Source organism: Diabrotica virgifera, chromosome 6, assembly GCF_917563875.1.
Source record: "Diabrotica virgifera virgifera chromosome 6, PGI_DIABVI_V3a".
Taxonomy (NCBI): domain Eukaryota; kingdom Metazoa; phylum Arthropoda; class Insecta; order Coleoptera; family Chrysomelidae; genus Diabrotica; species Diabrotica virgifera.
The window spans coordinates 47,506,966-47,530,594 of record NC_065448.1 but is presented as its reverse complement, the minus strand read 5'-3'; the positions used below and the strand labels follow the sequence as shown (position 1 = coordinate 47,530,594).

The 23,629-nt window shown below is 31.5% G+C and overlaps 2 protein-coding genes across 3 annotated transcripts in view; one reads left to right on the top strand and one right to left on the bottom strand.

Annotated features, from left to right (window-relative positions):
* The window catches only part of LOC114334782 (probable nucleoporin Nup54), a 227,497-nt gene that overhangs the window by 76,834 nt on the left and 127,034 nt on the right, over nucleotides 1-23,629 (top strand). The window lies entirely within an intron of this gene.
* LOC126885960 (serine-rich adhesin for platelets-like) lies at nucleotides 1,838-19,850 on the bottom strand. 2 transcript variants are annotated; one of them, XM_050652788.1, is made up of 2 exons: nucleotides 19,726-19,850; nucleotides 1,838-5,484 (listed from the first exon to the last, which is right to left on the bottom strand). In XM_050652788.1, exon 2 carries the CDS (start codon nucleotides 5,365-5,367, stop codon nucleotides 1,987-1,989), a length of 3,381 nt encoding a protein of 1,126 aa, XP_050508745.1. In that variant the 5' UTR covers nucleotides 5,368-5,484; nucleotides 19,726-19,850; the 3' UTR covers nucleotides 1,838-1,986. The 2 variants fall into 2 exon arrangements, with proteins under 2 accessions (XP_050508745.1, XP_050508744.1); XM_050652787.1 differs by lacking the exon at nucleotides 19,726-19,850 and adding an exon at nucleotides 18,420-18,613.

Below are 23,629 nucleotides of genomic sequence, written 5' to 3'. Positions count from 1 at the left end.
TTAAAATTAACTTTACTAAAAATGGATATAATAATTAGAAACATATGGCTGAAGCTTTGTCCAGCCACGCTAACTAAGTCTCCAGCTCATCTACAGTCAAAGCGACAGTGGGTAGAACTAGCAATTAGACTAGAATCGGGCAAAATCATACATGAAGAAACACAAAAAGTTCTAAATTCAGAAACTGGTGATTGGAAAAATGTAATACGACTTATATCAATAATACAGTTCTTAGCACAACAGTGTCTTCCAGTGAGGGGCGATTCTGATAAACATTTTCATCAAAACAATTGTAATTTTTTAAGCTTTTTGAGCTCTTTAAAAATTTTGATTATGTTTTAGAAGAGCACATTAGAAGGATAACTAATGAAAGTAACAAGCAGCATCACTACTTGGAAAACGTATTCAAAACCAGATTATTCAGCTCCTCCATGACCAAATCAAAAATATAATTTTAAACTTTTTGAAATCAGCAAAGTATTGTAGCAAAATTTTAGATTGTATATCTGATATTGCTGGGGTGGAAGAGATGACTATTGTTGTACATTTTGTCGATTTAGGTTCTTGTTCACAAAGTGTTAAAATTGAAGAGCACTTTCTTGGATTTGTGCATGTAGTGGAAACCATTGGCTTGGGAGTTACAGAATGAACTGGGAATACCTTTAGAAGATATGAGAGGACAAGGGTATGATAATGGGGCAAACATAGAAGAGAAGAACTTGGAGTTCAAAACAGAATTTTGAAAATGAATCCTAGAGCATTTTTTGTCCCATGTTCTAGCCATTCACTTAACTTAGTCGTGAACGATGCTGCTAAAACCTCACAGTTTGCAGTTTCTTTCTTTTCCTTAGTGACAAAAATTTACAACTTTTTCTCAGCATCTATTCATCGTTGGACTATGCTGTCCATTTGTCCGAAATTAGATAGGAAAGTAGAATAATTGATGAAATTACTCCCATTAGATACCAAATTGAAGAAATTTACGATGCTCATGTAGAAATCAATGTGAATAAAAATAACGATAAAATGGTTGCTCATGAGGCAAGCTGTTTGACAAATCAAATCCGCGATTTTACTTTTCTTTGCTCTGTAGTAATATGGTATATGTATATCAACGTAGTCGCGTATTCAGAGTATTGATATGGGAGCGTATCAAGGTATAAGTTTATTAGAAAAATCGTAAATCTCTTTTAAGTCTCTCAGAAGTGATTTAAAATTCCAGGGCTATTTGACAGAACCAAAAGAGCTCATCAAAGTTAGAAATTGAGAACCCGAAAAGGAGGCATAGTAATAGCCAGAAACAGGAAAGTGAAAAGACAATTTGGTCATGAGCCTGAAGATGAAAGTATGGACCTAGATCCAAAGACACGATATAAAGTTGACTTCTATTTAAAAATTATAGACACAACCGTTAATGCATTAATGCCCGGTTGCACCAACAGATCTTAGGCTTAAGTCGAGAATATCGTAAGAATTAATATAATATAATTATAATATATTACAATACGAATACCATAATATAATAATAGATATAATTGATAATAAGATAAGAATCTAAAATTATGGTGCAACGTAAGTGATACTCAAGGAGGCCCTATCTATAAGTAGAGCTTAGCTAAGCTGCAGCTTAAGATCTGTTGGTGCAACCAGGCATAAGTGATATATTTTAGCAAATTAAGAGTCATGGTGAAATTTTTGAGTTTTTGGGTATACAAGAGGAGGGGGCGGCGATCGCCGATCTTGCCCAGGGCGGCATAATCCCTAGGGCCGGGCCTGCGTTAAGATGAAGGAAGTAAATAATAATTGAGTAATACAAATAATATAGTTTATTGTTTTACAGCTTTCTAAACACTAGAAATAACTAAATCTAAAAATTACAAATCTTAATAATACTGTATAAGTAATCCCCAAAAATGAACAAAATTTATGCTGCATTATTATTTATTATACAATAGAACAATTTTTTGTTTAATATTCACAAAATTATTAAGCAAATTTACTCAGTACACTGCTAAAAGTATCTCTCCTAGGAGCAAGTCGATAGTTTGAATACTTCTTCATTTTTCTAACGTATATATAGGTAAAAACACTTAACAAAAAGAGAACTATTACAGCTCCCACAAATCCCATACCCACATAAACAAGCCAACGGTCTTCATCAAATATTGGATCCGGATCATGTTCTATAGTAGTGTTGAATATAGGAGCTTCAGATGTTATGTTTAATATTGAAGAAATTTGTGGCATTTCTGTAACATCAACACCATCAACGAAATCTCCAAATCGGGATTCAAATTGTGGCAATTTTGTAGATGTTGTGTGTTGTAAAGACTTATTTTGAAGATCAGTCAGTATATTTTTGATTGTAGGTGTGAAATATTGATCTTCTAACACACTTTCTGTTGTTGTTGACACATTTTCTGTTGTTTTAAGGTCTTCAAAAACGGATGACATATTTTTCGTCACTTCTGCAGTTCGTTCCATAAACTGTGTATCGGAAAATTGTTGTGTTGTTGTCAAATATGTGTCTGTGGAAGAAAATAGAGTCGGTACAGTTGAAGAAGTGTCACTTGATGATAAATGTGTAATTATATTATGCTGAGGTACTGTTGTTAGTAGTTCTGTAGTTGGCGTCATTTCATTTGAGGAATAATTCATATCTCTGAGTGTTGTAAAGTCTGTAGAATTTGTTGTGGAAACTGTTGTTGCCTGTTCTACGATTTTATTTTGGAAATCTGTCAGTAAATGTTTGACAGTGGTTGGTAAAGTTTCTTCTGTATCACTTGTGGATGTGGTAGCCTCTTTGAAAGCTGCTGTTATATTTTGCAACACTTCCATTCTATTGTCAGGTATATTACTGGTTTGAAAACTACTGGAATCAGTTTCAGTCGTTTCTATGAAATATGGTTTTGTCGAAGAAAATACTTCTTGTACCATTGAAGGTATAGTTCTTGGTGGAAAATCGGTAGTCATCTGCTGGTTAACGATTGTTTCTAATACACTGGTTGTTGGAGTTTTCCCAGTAGATCTGACAGGATCAATATTTTGAAACATACTGGAGTGGTTTGGTACAACAGTTGTGTCTTTTAATATTGTGCTCATTAGAGATGATGAAGCTTCCTGACTGTTAGTTAAGGTGGTACTTTCAATTGTTATATTTTGTACATAATGTGTTATGTTGTCAGATGTGCCAATATAATTTTCTGTTGGAATAAATGTTTGTTTTTGTGCTTTCGAAGCTGAGCTAAAAATCTCCCTCAAGAAAGATGGTGAGTTGTTCTCAGTATTAGATGTAGCATTAAATAATGTGTTCTGTATTTCAGAGTCTGTATTTGTTTCAGTAGTACTGGCACTATCAATAACATTTTGAAGCACACTGGAGTTTTCTGAGCCAGTAGTGCCCTTTTCTAGTTGTGTGTTATGAAAGTTTTGTAATAGTCTGCTCATTGTAGATGAAGTAGATTCCTGGTCATTATTTAAGGTTGTACTTTCAGCTGGTATATTTTGCAAATAATCTGTAACGCTGTCGCTTATTGTACTATTTTCTGTTGAAATAAATGGTTCTTTCTGTGCTTTCGAAGCTGAGCTAAAAATCTCCCTCAAGTAAGATGATGAGTTGTTCTCAGTATTAGATGTAGCATTAAATAATGTGTCAGATTCTGTATTTGTTTCAGTAGTACTGACACTATCAATAACATTTTGAAGCATTCTGGACTTTTCTGAGCCAGTAGTTGTGCCCTTTTCTAGTTGTGTATTATGAAAGTTTTCTAACAGTCTGTTCATTGTTGATGAAGAAGATTCGTGGCCATTATTTAGGGCTGTACTTTCAATTGTAATATGTTGCGAATAATCTATAACTCTGTCGCTTATTGTACTATTTTCTGTTGGAATAAATGATTCTTTTTGTGCTGTAGAAGCTAAGCTAAAAATCTCTCTCAATTTAGATGGTGTGTTGTTCTCAGTATTAGATGTAGCATTGTATAATGTGTCAGAGTTAGTAGTACTGACACTATCAATAACATTTTGAAGCACATTGGAGTTTTCTGAGCCAGTAGTTGTGTCCTTTTCTAGTTGTGTATTATAAAAGTTTTGTAACGGTCTGTTCATTGTAGATTCCTGGTCATTATTTAAGGTTGTACTTTCAGCTATTATATTTTTCAAATAATCTGTAACTCTGTCGCTTATTGTACTATTTTCTGTTGCAATAAATGATTCTTTCTGTGCTTTTGAAGCTGAGCTAAACATCTCCGTCGAGTAAGATGGTGAGTGGTTCTCAGTATTAGATGTAGCATTAAATAACGTGTCAGGGTCTGTATATGGTTCAGTAGTACTGACACTATCAATAACATTTTGAAGCACAGTGGAGTTTTTTGAGCCGTTAGTTGTGTCCTTTTCTACTTGTGTATTATGAAAGTTTTGTAACAGTCTGTTTATTGTAGATGAAGTAGATTCCTGGTCATTATTCAATGTTGTACTTTCAGTTGTTATATTTTGCAAATAATCTGTAACTCTGTCGCTTATTGTACTATTTTCTGTTGGAATAGATGGTTCTTTCTGTGCTTTCGAAGCTGAGCTAAAAATGTCCCTCAAGTAAGATGCTGAGTTGTTCTCAGTATTAGACGTATCATTAGATAATGTGTCAGATTCTGTATATGTTTCAGTACTACTGACAGTATCAATAATATTTTGAAGGACACTGGAGTTTTCTGAGCCAGTAGTTGTGTCCTTTTCTAGTTGTATACTATGAATGTCAGGTAACACTCTGTTTATTATAGATGAAGAAGATTGCTGATCATTAGTTAATGTTGTTACATTTTGCGAATAATCTGTTACATTGCCAATTATATTTGTAGATATTTCTGTTGGAATAAATGGTTCTGGTTTAGTATATGGTAAAGTGATTTGGGTTGCATTTCTATCTGTAGCAAGAGTATTAGACAAAGTATGTTCAATGATGTTCGTGCTTTGTGCTGATACATTTTGAACTGTTTGTTGAAAATGGTTTTCTGTTAATGGCTTAGTACTCTCTGTGTTGTGTAGTAGAGTATGGTCAATTGTAGATTTGAGCTTTTGAAATAATTGTTTCTCCTCTTTCAAGTCAGGATTAAACACGGAGTTCTTACTTGCAGTACCAGTATTTTTTACTATTTGGTTCCATGGTGACCATGTTGTGATCGTCTCTTGAGGTATATTCTCGATATCTGTTTTTAAATCCCTTATGTTGCTCTCTATATTCGGGATATATACAGGGCTTTCAGTGTGAATAGAATCGTCAGTAAAGAGCATACTCTCTTTTTCTTCGGCGCCTGGATGAAATAACGGCTGATCGTATTTTACATGTTTCGTCGATTGATAATTATTGTTCATATTGTTCAAAAAATTTAGGAAGGTTGGTTGTGTAATCGGCGGTATGCTCGTTTGTTGAGTATTCCACAAAGTCTCGAAATCTGTTTCTTCCAGATTGTTTAAATCATCGGTAAGAAGCTGAAACAAAAACGTTCTAATTAATTCTGAATAATTTAAATTTATTTTATTTTATATTAAGGGGCTATCTTAGTGTCAAAGTACGAAATTCATATACTTTTTTGGGAATTTCTAAAATAAAAAGTACTGTACCAATTATTTTGAAAATTTGCATGAGCATTTACTATAAAAACAAGTACATTTAAAACAATTTTCATAAAAAAATATTGAAAATTTAACTACTTATGCGCCATCTACTGGCACCGTGAAAATAAAAACATAGCTCCACTGCTGCAGTTATTGGGACTAATAGAGATCCTGAAACATAAAATGTCAAAGTTATTATTGAAATATGTTATTTTCTATACCATCAACTAGGGATTTTTGATAGGATAAAAAATGTCAATTTGGCGGTTTTTGAAATTGAAAATGTTTTAGCTAATTTTAAAAAAAAATTTCAACACTTCGTCGTTTTTCCAAATTTTAATATTTTTCAAAAATCCTAGTTGATGGTATAGGAAATAACTTATAGTTCAATAATCACTTTGAAATTTTATGATTTAGGATCTCTATTAGTCCCAATCACTGCAGCAATGGACATATGTTTTTCTTTTCACAGTGCCAGTAGATGGCGCATAAATCGTTTAATTTTAAATATTTTTTTATGAACATTGTTTTACCCATACTTCTTTTTACATACTCATGCAAATTTTTAAAACAATTGGTACAGTACTTTTTATTTTAGAAATTCTCAAAAAAAGTATATGAATTTCGTACTTTAACACTAGTATAGCCGCTTAATTTAGTTTATTTTATTTTATTGTATTATTTGCCCAACAAAATTCAAGATCTTATCAAAGAGTCCCACTTTTCCAACATGTATCATTAACGAGGTTATGAAAAATAATTATTACTAACCATCCGATTTATTTTCTGTTGATTAGTTAATATTTATGTAGTTTAACTTACACATTGTCTTACAAATTGCGTGGTACGTTATCCTGGTCCTACGTTCAATAGTTGTAGTAAAAATACCTGATGTAAAAATAATTACTATCAAGCTGAATCTTCGTTTCGATGAGACGCCCAACAATTTTCTGTACGAAAATTTTCGTTTGTGGTAGCTAACAGGGGTAGCAGAGATGAAGTATGTTAATTTGACGATTTTCAAAAATATATTACTAACTTTTTTTTGTTAATTCCCAAGATAAGTATCTAAATTAGCCGAAAAAATATTTGTCCTACAAAAAGCAAGGTTTTGTCAAAGAGTCTCACCCCTTTTCAATATGTATCATAAACGAGGTAATGAAAAATATTTACTAACCACTTGATTTTTTTTTCTGTTGGTTGGTTAATATTTATATAATTTAACACCCACGTTGTCCTACAAATTGCATGGTCCGTTATTCTGGTCCTCCAATTAAATACATATTTGAAATTCATAAAATTAAAAATCAATTTATTTTCTGCTATTAGAGCTGAGTTACACTGGTACAAGTACGCATGCGCACAGCGTTGTTTACAGTGTGTTAGCAATGAATATAGATGCATAGGCCTTTTCATCACATTTTTTTGCCCATGACAATTCTTGTCGGACTAGCGATGCATACCTGTTTTCTTGTAGGACATTGTTTTATTTAATGTTGTTCTGATGCTATTTTCTTGTGACATTTTTGCAATTAACTAGTTTTGATGGGAAATAAGCCACAATTTTACTAAAAAATGATTTTATTAACATTTCGACTCCCAAATCGGGCGTCGCTGTCAAAATACAAAAAATATTAGTGAATTAAACAAAAATGTTGTTGCTTAGTAAAAAATTCTTCTAATAATTTATTTAATCTGACTCATTTATATCGGAAATTCAGACATATATTATATATTTTAAAGTAGAAGACTTGAAAATGATATTGCCAATATTTATGGGTCTCGTTCCTGGGACGACTTTATTGAAAGATAGTTCATTCGACGCCCAAATCGGGCGTCGCTGTCAAAGTACAAAAAATATTAATGAATTAAACAAAAATGTTGTTGCTTAGTAAAAAAATTCTTCTAATAATTTATTTAATCTGACTCATTTATATCGGAAATTCAGACATATATTATATATTTTAAAGAAGAAGACTTTAAAATGATATTGCCAATATTTATGGGTCTCGTTCCTGGGACGATTTTATTGAAAGATAGTTCATTCGACTACGTGAAATCAACCCCAACTCAAGAATATCCGTCACAAAAAAAATCATAACATGTGATCTGTCTTTAAAAAGACAACCACATGCAATGGTGACAGTAAAATTCTCGCGCTAGAGATTCCATAGTAAATCACGAGGGAAAACCAGGAAAAAACTTCGTGATACTATCCCGACATTGTAAGTATTAGGTCTTACTTTAGTTTACTCTCAAAACTAATACCAAATTCTGACCTTAATATGTGCATATGTTATTTTAAATTATAAATAATAATACATAGATATATTATAAACAATACTAAAATATAAAATATGTACTAACTCGATATGTTATTGACTTACTAATCCTGGTATTTTCTTTCTATTGACTTCCTCTTTTAGTATGGGTAACCACATCCTACTGCATTATACCGAGGAATTTACGACACAATTGGTTTCATTTAGCATAATTAAAGCCGCTTCTTTGATATTTCTCTTTTTACTATCTGTTTCTTTCAGGACTATACTTGAATCTCTCCACTGAACTCTATGTTCATTATCCCATGCGTGTTGACATATTTGAGATCTATCAAATTCTCTATTTTTCATATAAGACTGATGTTCACTTATTCTAACGTTTAATGGTCTTGATGTTTCACCTAAATAAAATTATTCGCATTCACAGGGTATTTTATAAATACAATTCTTTGTTCTTTCTTGTTCACTGTTAGGTTTAGTTTTAGGTAGAATAGATCTCAACGTGTTTGTTGTTTTGAATGTTGAATTTATTTCCTATTGTTTTAAGTTTCTTGGAGAGTCCTTTTATATATAATATGATATTGATATTTTCCTCGTATTATTTCTTGTGGATGCTATAGGATCCCGTTCTAAGTTGTTCTGTTCCATTCGATCCAATCTTGACAATTTCTTATTTATAAACGATAAAGGATAATCATGTTTTAATAAAACAGATGTTAACAATTGTTTTTCTTCTAAGAATGAATTTTCGTTAAAACAAGTAATTTTGGCTCTATCATATAAGGATTTAATGATTCCCTTTTTAACGTTGATGTTGTGATTTGATTTGTAATTGAGATATCGGTTGGTATGTGTTGGTTTTCTATACACTTGAGTCTCATATCCAGTATCCTTCTTTGAGACTAAAACATCGAGGAAAGGTAGGGTGTTATTATATTCCTTTTCCATTGTAAATTTTATTGTCTCTTCTTGATCGTTTATAATATTTAGGAATGTATCCAACAATTCTGATCTATGAGGCCATATTGAAAACACATCATCTACATATCTCCACCATACTGTGGGTTTTAAATTTTGTTTAGAAGGATATAAGTTTCTTTTTTTATTATTATTGAAGTTTTTTATATTATTATTTTATATTATTGAGGTTTTTTCCTGGTTCTCCTCATGGAATCTCTAGCGCGAGAATTTTACTGTCACCATTACATGTGGTTGTCTTTTTAAGGACAGATCACATGTTATGATTTTTTTGTGACGGATATTCTTGAGTTGGGGTTGATTTCATGTAATCGAATGAACTATCTTTCAATAAAGTCGTCCCATGAACGCAACTCATAAATATTGGCAATTTCATTTTACAGTTTTCTACTTTCAAATGTATAATATATGTCTGAATTGCCGATATAAATGAGTCAGATTAAATAAATTATTAGAAGAATTTTTTTACTAAGCAACAACATTTTTGTTTAATTCATTAATATTTTTTGTATTTTGACAACGATACCCGATTTGGGCGTCGAAACTTTAATAAAATCATTTTTTTAGTAAAATTGTGGCTTATTTCCCGTCAATACTAGTTAATTGTTTTATTTGGATGAAAAATATATTTACCTATCACGTGATGATGTGATACCTTTGTCCTACAGTTACTAATTAAAAAAAGTGGTCTTGTGGTATTAACAACTTTTGAATGTAGGACCAGGACAACGTAGCAGACAATTTGTAGGATAAGTGGGTGTTAAATTATATAAATATTAACAAACCAACAAAAAAAATCAGGTGGTTAGTAATCATTTTTCATGACCTCGTTAATGATACATGTTGGAAAGGGGGGAGGGACTCTTTGATAAAACTTTGCATTTTGTAGGACAAATATTTGTTCGGCTAATTTAGATTATTTCATTCATAGGAGATTCTGACCAATAGAAAGCTACAGAAATCTGAATTAAATCGATAATTTTTGATAATTGCCCGTCGTTAAGTATATTACGTCAGATGCCCTTCGTTTCTACGAAAAAATACATTCAGTGACATTAATGACAATTAATGTTTTAAAAATTATAAAAGTGACTTTCAATCGTCAAATATTTATAAAAACTTTGTGTTTAATTGTACTAATTTGTACTTACATAAATAAATTACAATACAATTTTGGTTTTGAACAGTTTTATTCATGAAATAATCGCAACAAATTGCACTCGAACTCTAAAATTAATATAGAATTTTAGAGCTCTTGTGCAATTACTACTGATAATTATCTTGAAAATTAACAAAAAAATACCAGTTAGTAATAAATTTGTTGAGAATTGTCAAATCAACATATTTCATCATTGCTACCCTCGTTAGCTACCACAAACGGAAATTATTGTAAGGAAGAAAGTTCTCGGCCAAAGACGCCCTTTCTCGGAAGAAAGGGCGTCTCGTCAAAATGAAGCTACTCACGAAAAATTAGCTTGTTAGTAATAAATGGTGAACGTAGGCCTAAGATCCCTGACTGTAGTGTATACAATTTACTATTTTTGTTGTGAATAAGCCACAGTTTTGTGACAATTTTAAAATATCCCAAAAGGAATAGTAAGTTGCATTAAGATGCAATAGCTTAATTAATAGATGAGATAGAAAATAAAAATATTTCAAAGAACTGTACCTATAAGGAAACTAAGATATGAAGGTGAGGCACTAAATAAAAAGATTTATGAACTCTATGAACTAATACAAAATTTGTATTACTTAATTTGTATTATTTAATAATACGAGAGAAGAAACCATACCAAAAAAATGAAGGATGGAAACAATAGTAAAAATACCAAAATAAAGTAACTATACGTTATGCAAAAACCGAGGCACTAATTTACTAATATGTAATTTGCCGACATAAGTTTATAGAGCAAACTGATATTAATCTTTTATGTAGAATTACCTCTTAAAGTTTGTCATACTCATTTAGAAACACCCTGTATAAAGTAATGAAAATAATGAAATTAAAAAAGTCGAACAATTTGCACAGGATAGATAAATAAATGGCATTAATATACTAAAACAGATTATTTTGAAGATAAACACCTGTTCCTCGATTTTGAACAAGTGTTTAATAAATTAAACAGAAAAAATGAGAGAAGGCTTAATGGTCCAATACTTCGGTTCGATTCAATGCCAATGGTTCGGCTCCAATGCTTTTTAAATGCATGCATTTTTTTCGAATCCTAAGAAAACTAATGAATATTTTTGAAAAATTTAAACGCAGAATGAAAGATTACATTATTACCGAGGGCCGAAAGTCCTTTAGAATAAACAAAAAGTTTCTTTTGAATGAGATATTTGAATTTAAAAATCACACTCAATTTTCTCGTCTCTTTCATCCCCTGAAACTTATTAAAATAATCATTATAGAAGTTTTCAGGGACTTTCGGCCCTCGATATTAATATAACGTTCCATTGTGCGTTTAAATTTTTCAAAAATAGACTCCCCGGCAAAATTCCGCCACCCAAAATTTTTGATCAAGTTTGACAATCTATAACTTTATTATTTGTACTCAGATTTTCAAGATTCTTGCATCAGTTTGTAGGTACATGTATTGATGCCGTTTGTTATTATTCCGATAACAAAATTTTTTTGCTTAGATGGTATTATACGGGGGTGAATAGAAACGTATTTTCTCCTAACTTTAAAAAATTCTGTGGAAAAATTGAAGGGTTTATTTTGCTTCATACTCCTTTTTTATTATCCTTGAGGTATCACTAAGATTTTGTTTTTAAATTATCCGAATATCTCTTTTCTTGTAAGAGCTGTAAATAAAAACACTTCTTTGAAGGTTTATTTAATTAAAAATATCAAACGCAATAAAATTAACAAAACAAAATTAACAACAAAACAAAACAATTCAATAGCGGGTATGTTCACCTCTTGCAGCAACGACTGCTCGCAATCTGTTTGGCATCGAATAAAGATGTGTTATCCTGGCCTGGGAAATAGCCCGATATTCCTCTACCAGGGCCATAACTGTACCAAATTTTCTGGAGGCCAAGGTTGACGGCCAATAGCGTTTTTTAGTTCATCCCATAAATGCTCAATAGGATTGAGATCTGGGCTGCATGCGGGCCATTCTAATCTTATCAATCCTACCTCTATTTTATGAGTCAATCAGTGTTTTTATTTACAAATAATGGCACAGCTCTTACAATAAAAGAGATGTTCGGGTAATTCAAAAAACAAAATTTTAGTGATGCCCCCGGGATAATATGACAGGACTATGAAACAAAAGTAGCTCTTCCATTTTTCACAGAATTTTTTAAGTTAGTTAGAATTAATTTCATTTGGGTTGCTAAACAGATAATAACGATTTTTTTTTACCAAAAAAAGGAGCTAACTTTATTTTTAGCGTAACTCGCTTAGTTTTAATGCTAAAAACTTTTGTGAAAAATAAAAGTAAACTTTTTTTAAACAGTTTAAAAAAGTTTTAATGAGTTTTCCCGAAAAGTGCTTCATTTTTCGGTTGTTTCACGTTTAAATAGTCGATTGGGAATTTTACGAATAAAAATAGATATAAAAATTTTATAGACTTCACGAATACACAAATTTTTTAGTTTTTTTTGATACATTTTTGAAGTTGTTTTTTTTTCGATAAAATACATACTTAGTTTTTGAGATATCTATTTGCGAAAGACCGCCTGAAAACGTGGTTTTTTCTGTTGAAAAATAAACATTTTCAACCGCAAATAACTCAAAAAAGTATTGACTTAATTAAAAAACTCTATAGAACGAATGTTGCTTAGTATTAGTCAACTTATCCATTTCCGTACTTATTTTAAACGCACGTTTTTTCACCCCCAAAAGGGGTTACTGTTCCCCCCCCCCCCAAGTAAAAGCAACCAACGGCACAAGTTCAACTTTGAAGTGGAGGGTAACTAGAACCTAAAACCAATTTATGCAATTCAGAGTTGACCCTGAAAATTACACAGTATCGCCGTATTTTCGGTTCATTTACTGGGCTATTATGGCAGCATACAAGTAATAAAATTCAATTAAATTTCCAAGGTGAGCCTATCAGAGTTATCGATATAATTTTGTTACCTAATCATAAGATGTATGCTCTAGATGCAATAAAACAGGATGTATTTTTATTGATTATTAATTGATTAATTGTACCGGTAAAAACGAAAGCCAAAGTACTGCCTGGGAATAAGAAATTAATTTTTGGAACTTATGCTCCAATGTCGATGGCTTATATCACGATAATAATGATCTTTTTCTTATGATAGTCGTAGTCTTTAAGTAATGTCTAGTGCGTGCAGCTGGAAACAGAACTTCCGACAACTTATGCCAAATTTCATGCCAATCCAATAGTAAGTTTGCTAACGGTAAAATATTGCAAAACAACTAAATTTTAACGAACCGCTTGGATCGACATAAAATTTGGCATACATACAGCTAACAAGTCAAAGAAAAAAAGTGATATTGTGCCGATGTGTGCTTTTGCCGTGAGGTTGAGTTTCACCCCTTCTCGGGGGTGAAAAAATATAAGTTCAAAATGAGTCCAGAAATGGATAAACTAACTAATTTTAAGCAACTTTTGTTCTGTAGAGTTTTTTCACGAAGTCAACACTTTTCGAGTTATTTGCAAGTGAATATGTTCATTTTTTAAACAAAATAACCACGTTTTTAGACGGTATTTTGTCTAAAAATTCTTCGAAAAAATGTAGACTATAAAAAAGTGAAAAAATGGTGTATATGTTATAGTCAAAGCTCGAATTTCAGGCACTCCTAGGTTTGACTAGGCAATCCTCAGGTCTAACTGACGATCTTAGTCAAAGCCCGAAATAAAGTTACAGTTTCGGCCTTTGACTAGTCAAACCTATGAGAGACTAAGTTGGTCAGGCAAAGGTCGAAATTTAATTTTATGAAATCGGGGTTTGACTAGTCAAACCCCGATCAGCTATTAAAATGTCGTAATTCGTTATATTAAGTTTAATAAAACGTCATTTTTTATTTTAATGTTTAATATTTTTATCTTGTAACTAAAATAAAAAAAAATGAGTGCTTATTCTCACATGTTGAGACGTTATGGCATTGAATGTTAAGGCTGAATTGTTTGACAATTTTCTTCCTCTCCTAGTGACGACGGTCCAGGGGCTTCGTTAGTATTATGGTGATCCTTAGTTTTCCTCTGATTGCAATATCTTCTTTCAACAGTTCACATTACTTCTTCAGATGTGGTTTGTTGTATTTGCCAAAAAGAGAGCTCTGATGCATATATGTGCATAATTTGTAATCAGGTGGTACATGTTGTATGCGCTGACAGCACACTTGGTGCATACTATGAAGTTTTTGAAAGAAAAGTTACATGCATGCGTTGTGCACAGACAGAAAAAATTAAAATAAATAAAGGAGAGGCGATTGGAGGTCTTCATGCCCAGGCTAATGCTATGAAACAATTAAGTGAAAAAAAATTTCCTGACGAAAAACAATTATTGACGGTATTTTGACGGTCCGAAATACGAAACAATAAACACATTTTTTTGAAGAAATCAAATAAGAGAATTCAAAGAGAATTTTCTGAATTTCGAAGATGTTCCAGACGTTAAGCTGTCTCTAAGAGAAATTAGTACAAAAGATTCTAAATTTGGAGGACAAAGTTTTATAAAATGCTACTGCAATAAAAAATGCTCATCAAAATTATGTAAGTGTATAAGGTCTAACATATTATGCAACTCTAATGCCTGGTTGCACTAACAGATCTTAAGCTGAGACGTGCCTTAAACTCAGCTTACGAAACATTGGGTTGCACCATTGACTCTTAGATCAATTTTCAGCTGGCTTCAATGGATTGCCACGCGGATTGCATTTTAAAGAATCAAAAATTATGGTGCAACGTAAGTGAGACTTAAAGCGGCCCTATCTATAAGATGAGCTGAGCTAAGCTGGAGCTTAAGATTTGTTGGTGCAACTAGGCATAAATGCCATAATGCCTCAACATGTGAGAATAAACACTAATTTTTTATTTTAATTACGATAATATAAAAATAATATTGTTCTGAAGCTATTTCCTTATGGCATTTTTGTAATAAACTATTCTAATTGGGAAAAATAAGCCACAATTTAACTAAAAAAATGATTTTATTAACGTTTCGACGCCCAAACCAGATGTCGTTGTCAAAATACAAAATATGTATTACTAAATTAGTAAAATCATTTTTTAGTTAAATTGTGGCTTTTTTCCATTTATAATAGTTTATTATAAAAATAATATAGTACATTAAAATTTAAAAAATACGTTTTATTAAACCTTATCTAACAAATTACGACATTTTAATAGCTGATCGGGGTTTGACTAGTCAAACCCCGATTTCATAAAATTAAATTTCGACCTTTGCCTGACCAACTTAGTCTCTCCTGGGTTTGACTAGTCAAAGCCCGAAACTGTAATTTATTTCGGGCTTTGACTAAGACCGGCAGTCAGACCTGAGGATTGCCTAGTCAAACCTAGGAGTGCCTGAAATTCGGGCTTTGACTATAACATATATATTAGGTCTCTTGACCTAGTAGAAGCAGAGTTACAGCTAATGAAATATGATCTGTAAGTTTCATCGGTTCAAAGTTCTTATTTTTGAAAGGGGTGTAGTTGAAGGGACTGGAACGAGTCACTAATCACGAGTGTATGCAAATTTAGAAACACCAAATCTTAACCAATTTTTATCCTATAGAAAAACAAAAAAAAAAAGAATGTGTGTGTACTTTGTACGCACGTAAGAAGTTATACTTCTATTATATGATTTCAACGAAATAAATATACTTTCAACAGTTTATTTTTATTTTATTTAAATATTAAACTAATTTTTATGCAAAAATAAAAAAAGAATAGGAATGATCCGGATTTGATTAGGTCTCTGTTTTTGTAGTCTCGGACATAATGACAATTCACGGTAACAAACAGACCAAGTGAAGTATAATAAATATATAAATGTTTTAATAATACTTATCTTACTCCCGAGGAAGACAAATCCAGAGTAACAAAAATTATAATAAATATATTTACTAAAAACACTAATATATTCTTTTCACACCTTTTTGGTTGCATTGATATATTTATACATAAGTTGAAAGATTTTAGCACCTAACGCCATACTGTCTGTGTGCGCATGCGCGCAGAATAATAAAAATTCACTCCCTACCGCGCCTAAAGAAGTACAACTTCAAAAATACAAAATTTTCAGAAAAGCAAAGCCGACTTAGTTACTGTTTGAGATTTTTGGTATCTCTAATAATTTTTAAGTTATTTTGAGAAACAGCATTTTTTTCAAAATTAAAATTTTTAAAAATATTACTTTTAAATCATATTTTTTTTGAAAATAAGCACTCTGAATCGATGAAACTTACAGATCATATAAACACAACATAAGTAAAGCAACTTGTGAAGCAGTAACGATTAATTTCATTTAAGTTGCTAATTAGGGGGTGATTTTCCCGATTTTTTATTTTGGAAAACAAATGGGACCGACTTTATTTTGAGCGTAACTTGCTTATATTTGATGCTAGAAACTTTTTCCATAAGAACAGAAATAAAGCTGTTTCTAAACACTTTAAAAAAGTTTTAATGACTTTTCCCCAAAAAGTGCTTCATGTTTTGGATATATCACTTTGAAAAATTATATTTGGAATTTGGCGAATATAAACTTATTTTTCATTATCTGCTTCTACCAGGTCTACAGACCTCATGCATACACCATTTTTTTACTTTTTTACAGGCTATATTTTTGCTAAGAATGTATTTTTCGACAAAAAACTGAATTATTTGCGAAAAATCGTCTAAAAACGTGATTTTTTTTGTTCAAAAATGAACATATTCACTCGCAAATAACTAGAAAAGTATCGACTTACTGAAAAAACTCTATAGAATGCTCATAATTAGTCAGTTTATCGCATTCCGGACTTATTTTGAACGTATGTTTTTTCACCCCTGGGAAGGGGTGAAACTTACCCCCAGAAAAAAAGCACACATCGGCACAATATCACTTTTTTTCTTTGACATGTTAGCTATATACAGTGCGGTGGAATAAGTGTTGCCCCCCCCCGTTAACTTGTTTATTTTAAGAATATAAGCAAAACGCTCGGACAGGTCGATTTTTAAACTAACCATAGTATATTGTAGCATCAACGTTTCGAACTTTACGCGATCCCTCTTCAGGTGACAGCCATAACTTTGATTTTTTTAAATGGGAAAATACATCATGTGACACCTCATTTAAAAGCTCTTAAAATACTGATTTTAAAAATGTATAATACTTTAATCCTGTTTGAGAGCGTAGGCGCAAAATTTCGGTCGAATTCTTTCTAAATGCAATATTATTTTTTTCGAATCCTTAAAAAACTAATGAATATTTTTGAAAAATTTAAACGCAGAATGAAATATTACAGTATTCTTGATGGTCCAAAGTCCCTGAGAACTCCTATTGTCCTTTTCATGATCATTTTTCAGTGCGTAACAAATGATAGGAAAAAGGGTAAGTCCGTGATAATACACATTTATGACATTTCTTCTAACATAACATTTTAGTTAAATCTGACAGTTGTCACATTTTATTTTCAATTTGGAATAAAAACCAATCAAATGTGTTTCTGGCATTTATAAAATGGTATTTTCTTTGATTTGTATAGTCTTATAAATTATACAGATTATATTTGTAATATTATTATCTAATTAAAAAAAAATTATTTTTTTATTATGGCGCCATCTATCGACAACTAGAATAACTAGAATAAATGTTATAAAAATGTCACCGACGAAATGTAATCACCTACGTGCCTTTTTTTCTGTCACATACAATTTAATGCGTTAGAAAGAAATCGAAAAACTGTGACGCACTGAAAGATGATCATGAGAAATACTGTATAATGTTTATTTTAATAAGTCACAGTGGTGAAAAAGAGAGAAAATTTAGTGTGATTTTTAATTTTAAATATATCATTCAAAAGAAACTTTTTGTTTATTCTAAGGGACTGTCAGCCCTCGGTAATAATCTAATCTTTCATTCTGCGTTTAAATTTTTCAAAAATAATTATTAGTTTCCTCAGAATTCGAAAAAAATAAATACGTTTAAAAATAGTTCGACCGAAATTTTGCGCGTATGATCTCAAAAAGGATTAAAGTATTATACATTTTTGAAATCAGTATTTCAAAAGCTGTTAAATGAGGTGTCACATGATGTACCTTACCGTTTAAAAAAATCAAAGTTATACCTGTCACCTGAAGAGGGATCGCGTAAAGTTCGAAACGTTGATGCTATAATATACTATGGTTAGTTTAAAAATCGACCTGTCCGAGCGTTTTGCTTATATTCTTAAAATAAACAAGTTAACAGGGGGGGGGGGCAACACTTATTCCACCGCACTGTATATATGCCAAACTTCATGTAAATCTAAGCGGTTCTTTAAAATCCGGAGTAAAAAAAACTGTGAGTAAATGGCCTAATTCGTGAAAAAAGCACCGCTTAGTTGCTTTTACTATTTTCACCATTATTTAAAAATCTTACCTGGTCAAGGTAGTCCGGCATGGTTAACCAACAAACATTTACCAAAACAAACAATAAAACCTCAGATTTAAAAATATTTTTGTTGAATATGTTATTATTTTTTCGATATTATTACTTATTTACTTTTAACGCTTCATTCAAAAATACGCTCATAAATTGCTGTGCGCTCTTTTGAAGACTTTGCACCTTTGATATTTTTCTAACGGCTTCGATATTATGTAGTTAAACTTTACCGTTGATAGTAAGTTGATAAAATTTGTTTCCCTTACAGGAATTGTGGTTTCTGTTATCAACCTGTCTGACCTAATCTGTTAAAAAAATGCATATATACTATATACTGCTTAAAGATATTTTACGTTTTTAAAATTGTCCTTGTCGTGTCGTAATTTTGGGCTATTGTGACGTAGAATAAGTTCATTAGTTTCATAACTTCAGTATTCAGATTACAGTAAAATATGTTAAATAGAAATAGATAAACTGTTTTGTAGTTTTGAAAATTACATTGCATAATATAATAGTCCATTTATCCTATGATTCTAAAGCCCAATTCAAGCCCTAACCCCCTCCCCACCCTCGCAAACTTCTCCATTCGTTACGGTGTGTAGCCATTATCCTCTAGGATTGACTGCCAAAGCCCCGTCCTCATCCACATCATCCTACTCTCGATTTCTCGGTCTTCCAATAGGTATCTTTCCTTGCATTATTGCATTCAACAGTTTTTGTGGAAGCCTGCTTTCTTCCGTCCTAAATACAGTATAACAGATTTGGCTGCAACCCTCAAGGTTACTTTTGTACCGCATAAACAAACGTCTGTCGTCTCTTCTCCCCTCTTCTTCAGCATCTCCTTGCTATAGATAAGTCGGTTTTACTGTACATTGCCTGCCCATTGAAGACGCTGTATGCTAACATACTGTATAATAACATATCTCATTCAAAAGAAACTTTTTATTCATTCTAAGGGACTTTCGGCCTCGGTAATAAAGTAATCTTTCATTCTGCGTTTAAATTTTTCAAAAATACTTATTAGTTTTCTCAGGATTCGAAAAAAATGATTACATTTAAAATACATTGAAAATTTTGAAAGGCGTCAAAATGTTCCTTTTAAAGGGGGACACATGTTTCCGGTATTGTCGATTATTTTACTTTCATCCCTAAGCCAGGGTAAGAATAACCCCAACGTGGTCAAATAATATATCGTTTTAAGCCCTTACAATTCCCTGTAAATTAGTCTTTAAATTTTTAAATTCGGTCTAATACTCTATTTTATTTATTTAAAAAAATCTTTTAAACTTTAAATTGTATTTACCTGCTTAATTAGTTGATTTAGTACGTCAGTGGTTTAGATTTTAATTCCTTTCTTCGCTCAGCTTTTGTTTTTTGTCACATTTGTCACACTCAGTAAATGTTGTGATATAGACACATAAAGAACCTAAAATTAAAGGATTATATTGTGAAAATATCAGTTGTATGTAAGCAATAATTTATTGTCTTTGAAAATTTTTTAACATGGTTTATTCCATTCCGGAAGGGGTAGATAGCGTTTCGTTGTATTTTATGGACAATACATGTGCCAATATGACAGCTCAGCAATTTAATGAACGACATTCACATAGGACATGCTCGACAGTTTCGTCTTCTCCTTCACTTACTGCATAGAGGTGTGTCTACTCGCCTCAGTGTGTGAAGATGTTTGCTTAGTTGACAATGACCAATTAAGAAACCAACTGTTAAGCGTAGGTATTTCCTGGTCATTCCAAAGTAACTCTTTTATGCTGACTTTTCAAGGTTCCTTAGTGCCGTTTGACAATTTCCGCGATTGTTTTAGTTGACCAGCCAAAGAATCACCTGCCGCCTTCCTGGCTAGTTGATTAGCAATACGGTTGATTTTATTTCCGTTGTGTTCTTTAACTCACATACGGGTGATGTTACTACCATCCGAAGCTTGAGAAAGTGACTCATGACACTCCATTGCTAACCCTGATAACCGTGACATGTGGTCATTATTTATTTATTTATTTATTTATTTATTTTATTTATTTATAGTTAATACAACTGACCTGGCCTCTTGAGACTAATCCAGGTCGTTTCCTGATGTAGAGTAGTTGATACACAATTTTTATTTTAACAATTTTCTAATTTAATTTAACTAATGTTGTTCTGAAGCTATTTTCTTGTGGCATTTTTATAATCAAGTATATTCAAATGGGAAATAAGCCACAATTTTACCTAAAAATGATTTTATTAACGTTTCGACGCCCAAGTCGGGTGTCGTTGTCAAAATACAAAATAATACTAAATAAACAAAAATGTTGTTGCTTAGTAAAAAATTCTTCTAATAATTTATTTAATCTGACTCATTTATATATATTATATATATATTCTTGAGTTGGGATTGATTTCATGTAATCGAATGAACTATCTTTTAGTAAAGTCGTCCCAGGAACGCAACTCATCAATATTGGCAATATCATTTTAAAGTCGTCTACTTTAAAATGTATAATACGTGTCTGAATTGCCGATATAAATGAGTCAGATTAAATAAATTATTAGAAGAATTTTTTACTAAGCAACAACATTTTTGTTTATTTAGTATTATTTTGTATTTTGACAACGACACCCGACTTGGGCGTCGAAACGTTAATAAAATCATTTTTAGGTAAAATTGTGGCTTATTTCCCATTTGAATATACTTGATTAATTTAACTAATTAATAATTGCCCTAATCTATTACTAATTCTCAAAATGATAAATTATCGATAATTCTAATAAATCATTCGAATGAATAATTTTAACAAACAATTCTAAACAATTTTAATAAACAAAATATAATTTTTAATTTTTTTTATTTTAAATTTTATTTTTTTTGTGTAAGTAAAATTTTTATAGTGCTTCCAGTTCTCATTCTCAGATGAGAAATGCCAGCACTATTAATCTAAAAATAGTTAGAAATAATTGTAAGTGTAGGTCTATTTGATTATAATATTCACAATGGTATTTCGGTGAGCCTCAGACCCTTAGCCGAAAATATCCATTGAGTTTTAAAATTTCAAGTGTTTAGCTATATTCTTTTTGTTTGATTAATAATTTTTAATTGTTAATTTAGAATTTTTAATTTTTATGATTTAATTTTTAATTTTTATGATTTAATTTTTAATTTTTATGATTTAATTTTTAATTTTTTATTGTTTATTATATAAATATTTATTTAGTTATACCATTATTTTATTCCATATTTTTATATATAATTTTAATTTTTTATTTTATAATTTCTTATTTAAATTCACATAGGTTGGCTATTTACTTGATTTCTTCTTCGTCTGATATTATATAATTCTAATTGTTTCTTTGATATTATTTATGTCCGCTAAATTATTTAATGTATTATATAATTCTTCATTTTGTATTATATGTTCTATATTTATGCCAACAAGGTCTCTTCTCATTCTTTATAATTCTTGTGTATTTTTTTGGCTTTCGCAATTAAATAATATGTGTTCTGGTGTGCCTATTTCTCCACATTCACAGTATTCATCATCTTTTAAATTAAATCTATGCAGGTATGTAGAGTAGGGTGGTTCGAAAAAAACTCTTTTTCTTATTTCAGATCGCTATAGTGCGCAAAAGTTGCCATTGGTATAGACTTGAAAATAGCACTAATTATAATTTTTTTATTAATTTGTCTTCCGGTCGCGCAATGCCATCGAAGTCAGCAAAAATTGTGAAAAACCTTAATTTTTCAAAAAAAATTTTAAACAGGCCAGATGGTTTTAATTGCGTTCCTATACCATGAATTAACTACTAAAAGTGTGTAAAATTAATATAAATGCACTTATTATACATTTGTTTCATATCTCCCGTCGCACAACGTAATACAAAATGAGTAAAATTAGTAGTTTTTGCAAAATTTCAAAGTTTGACTGATTAGTACAATTTAATCATACGACTTTTAGAGATGCTACAGTTTAATTCAATTACAATAATATATTTAAAATCCAAGCATCTAAGATACATTTTGATATTCAAGTGGAATTAGATCGCGCAGCTTCGTCAAAAACAGCAGACTACCGAGAGGCGAGGCGAAAGTGACGAATGTCAGCGAAGCTCGCGCAGCCACAAATAAAGATACATGTGGGAAGACCTCTACAATGGAGTATTTGTCTTCTCCATTACAACGAACTGCCATTCCGCCACCTTTTCCAATACTTAAGTTTGGTGGTTTAAAGATTCTGATAGAGTCACTTTCAGATATTGCTTGCTTTTCCTTCATGATACGCCTAAAGCCCAGCTCTCAGATATGGTTTCTGTCGTCAATTACTATAGCCAAAAGTAAATTTTCGGGATGGACAAAGTAAGCATTCCGTTGTAAAACGGGATCAACAACTTGAAGAAGCTCTACTGGTAAGTACCTTGAATATTCAATGATTTTGTAATCATGTCTAGGCCCATCTGTGAATTTGTGGTTTATTTTTGTGGCAAACCACATAGGCATATTATAACATTTGAGAATGAATGTGACAATTTCTCTCAGATTTTCAGAAGGGTTGGACACACTGATGTAGAAACGCAAAACTCGGTTTGAAGTAGTAAGCCATCTTGAATGTGACGTTGGGATAGGATCACGTACCCACTACAAAGTCTTCTGAACAATGTCCTGACTTGATGACTTCTGATATCTCAAGCAAGTACAATTATTGGTGCGAGTTGACAAGCTTAAGAATACGCTTGTCAACTTTTGGAATCTCACAATCAATAGGATTAAAATCAATAAGTGGTAGTCTTTCACAATCAGCTAGGGCCTTTCCAATTGGTCGGGAATATCCTATTGGGCCTGTTGTATTTTCATCTAAGTATTGGAAAAGGTGGTGGAATAGCAGTTAATTGTAATGGAGAAGACAAATACACCATTATAGAGGTATTCCCACATGTATCTTTATTTGTGGTAGCGCGCGCTTCGCTGGCATTCGTCACTTTCGCCTCGTCTCTCGCTAGTCTGATGTTTTTGACGAAACTGCGCGACCGAATTCCACTTGGATATCAAAATTTATATTATATGCTTGGATTTTAAATATATTATCGTAATTAAATTAAACTATACCATCTCTAAAAGTCGTATGATTAAATTGTACCAAACAGTCAAACTTTGAAATTTTGCAAAAACTACTAATTTTACTCATTTTGTATAATGTTGCGCGACCGGAAGATATGAAACA

Excerpts from the sequence above, each read along its gene's own strand:
- LOC126885960 (XM_050652787.1), bottom strand. The coding sequence starts at position 18,440 with ATGCCGGACTACCTTGACCAG. Across the intron at positions 5,485-18,419 it reads TGCCGGACTACCTTGACCAG|CTTCTTACCGATGATTTAAA; the intron begins GTAAGATTTTTA and ends TTTTTGTTTCAG.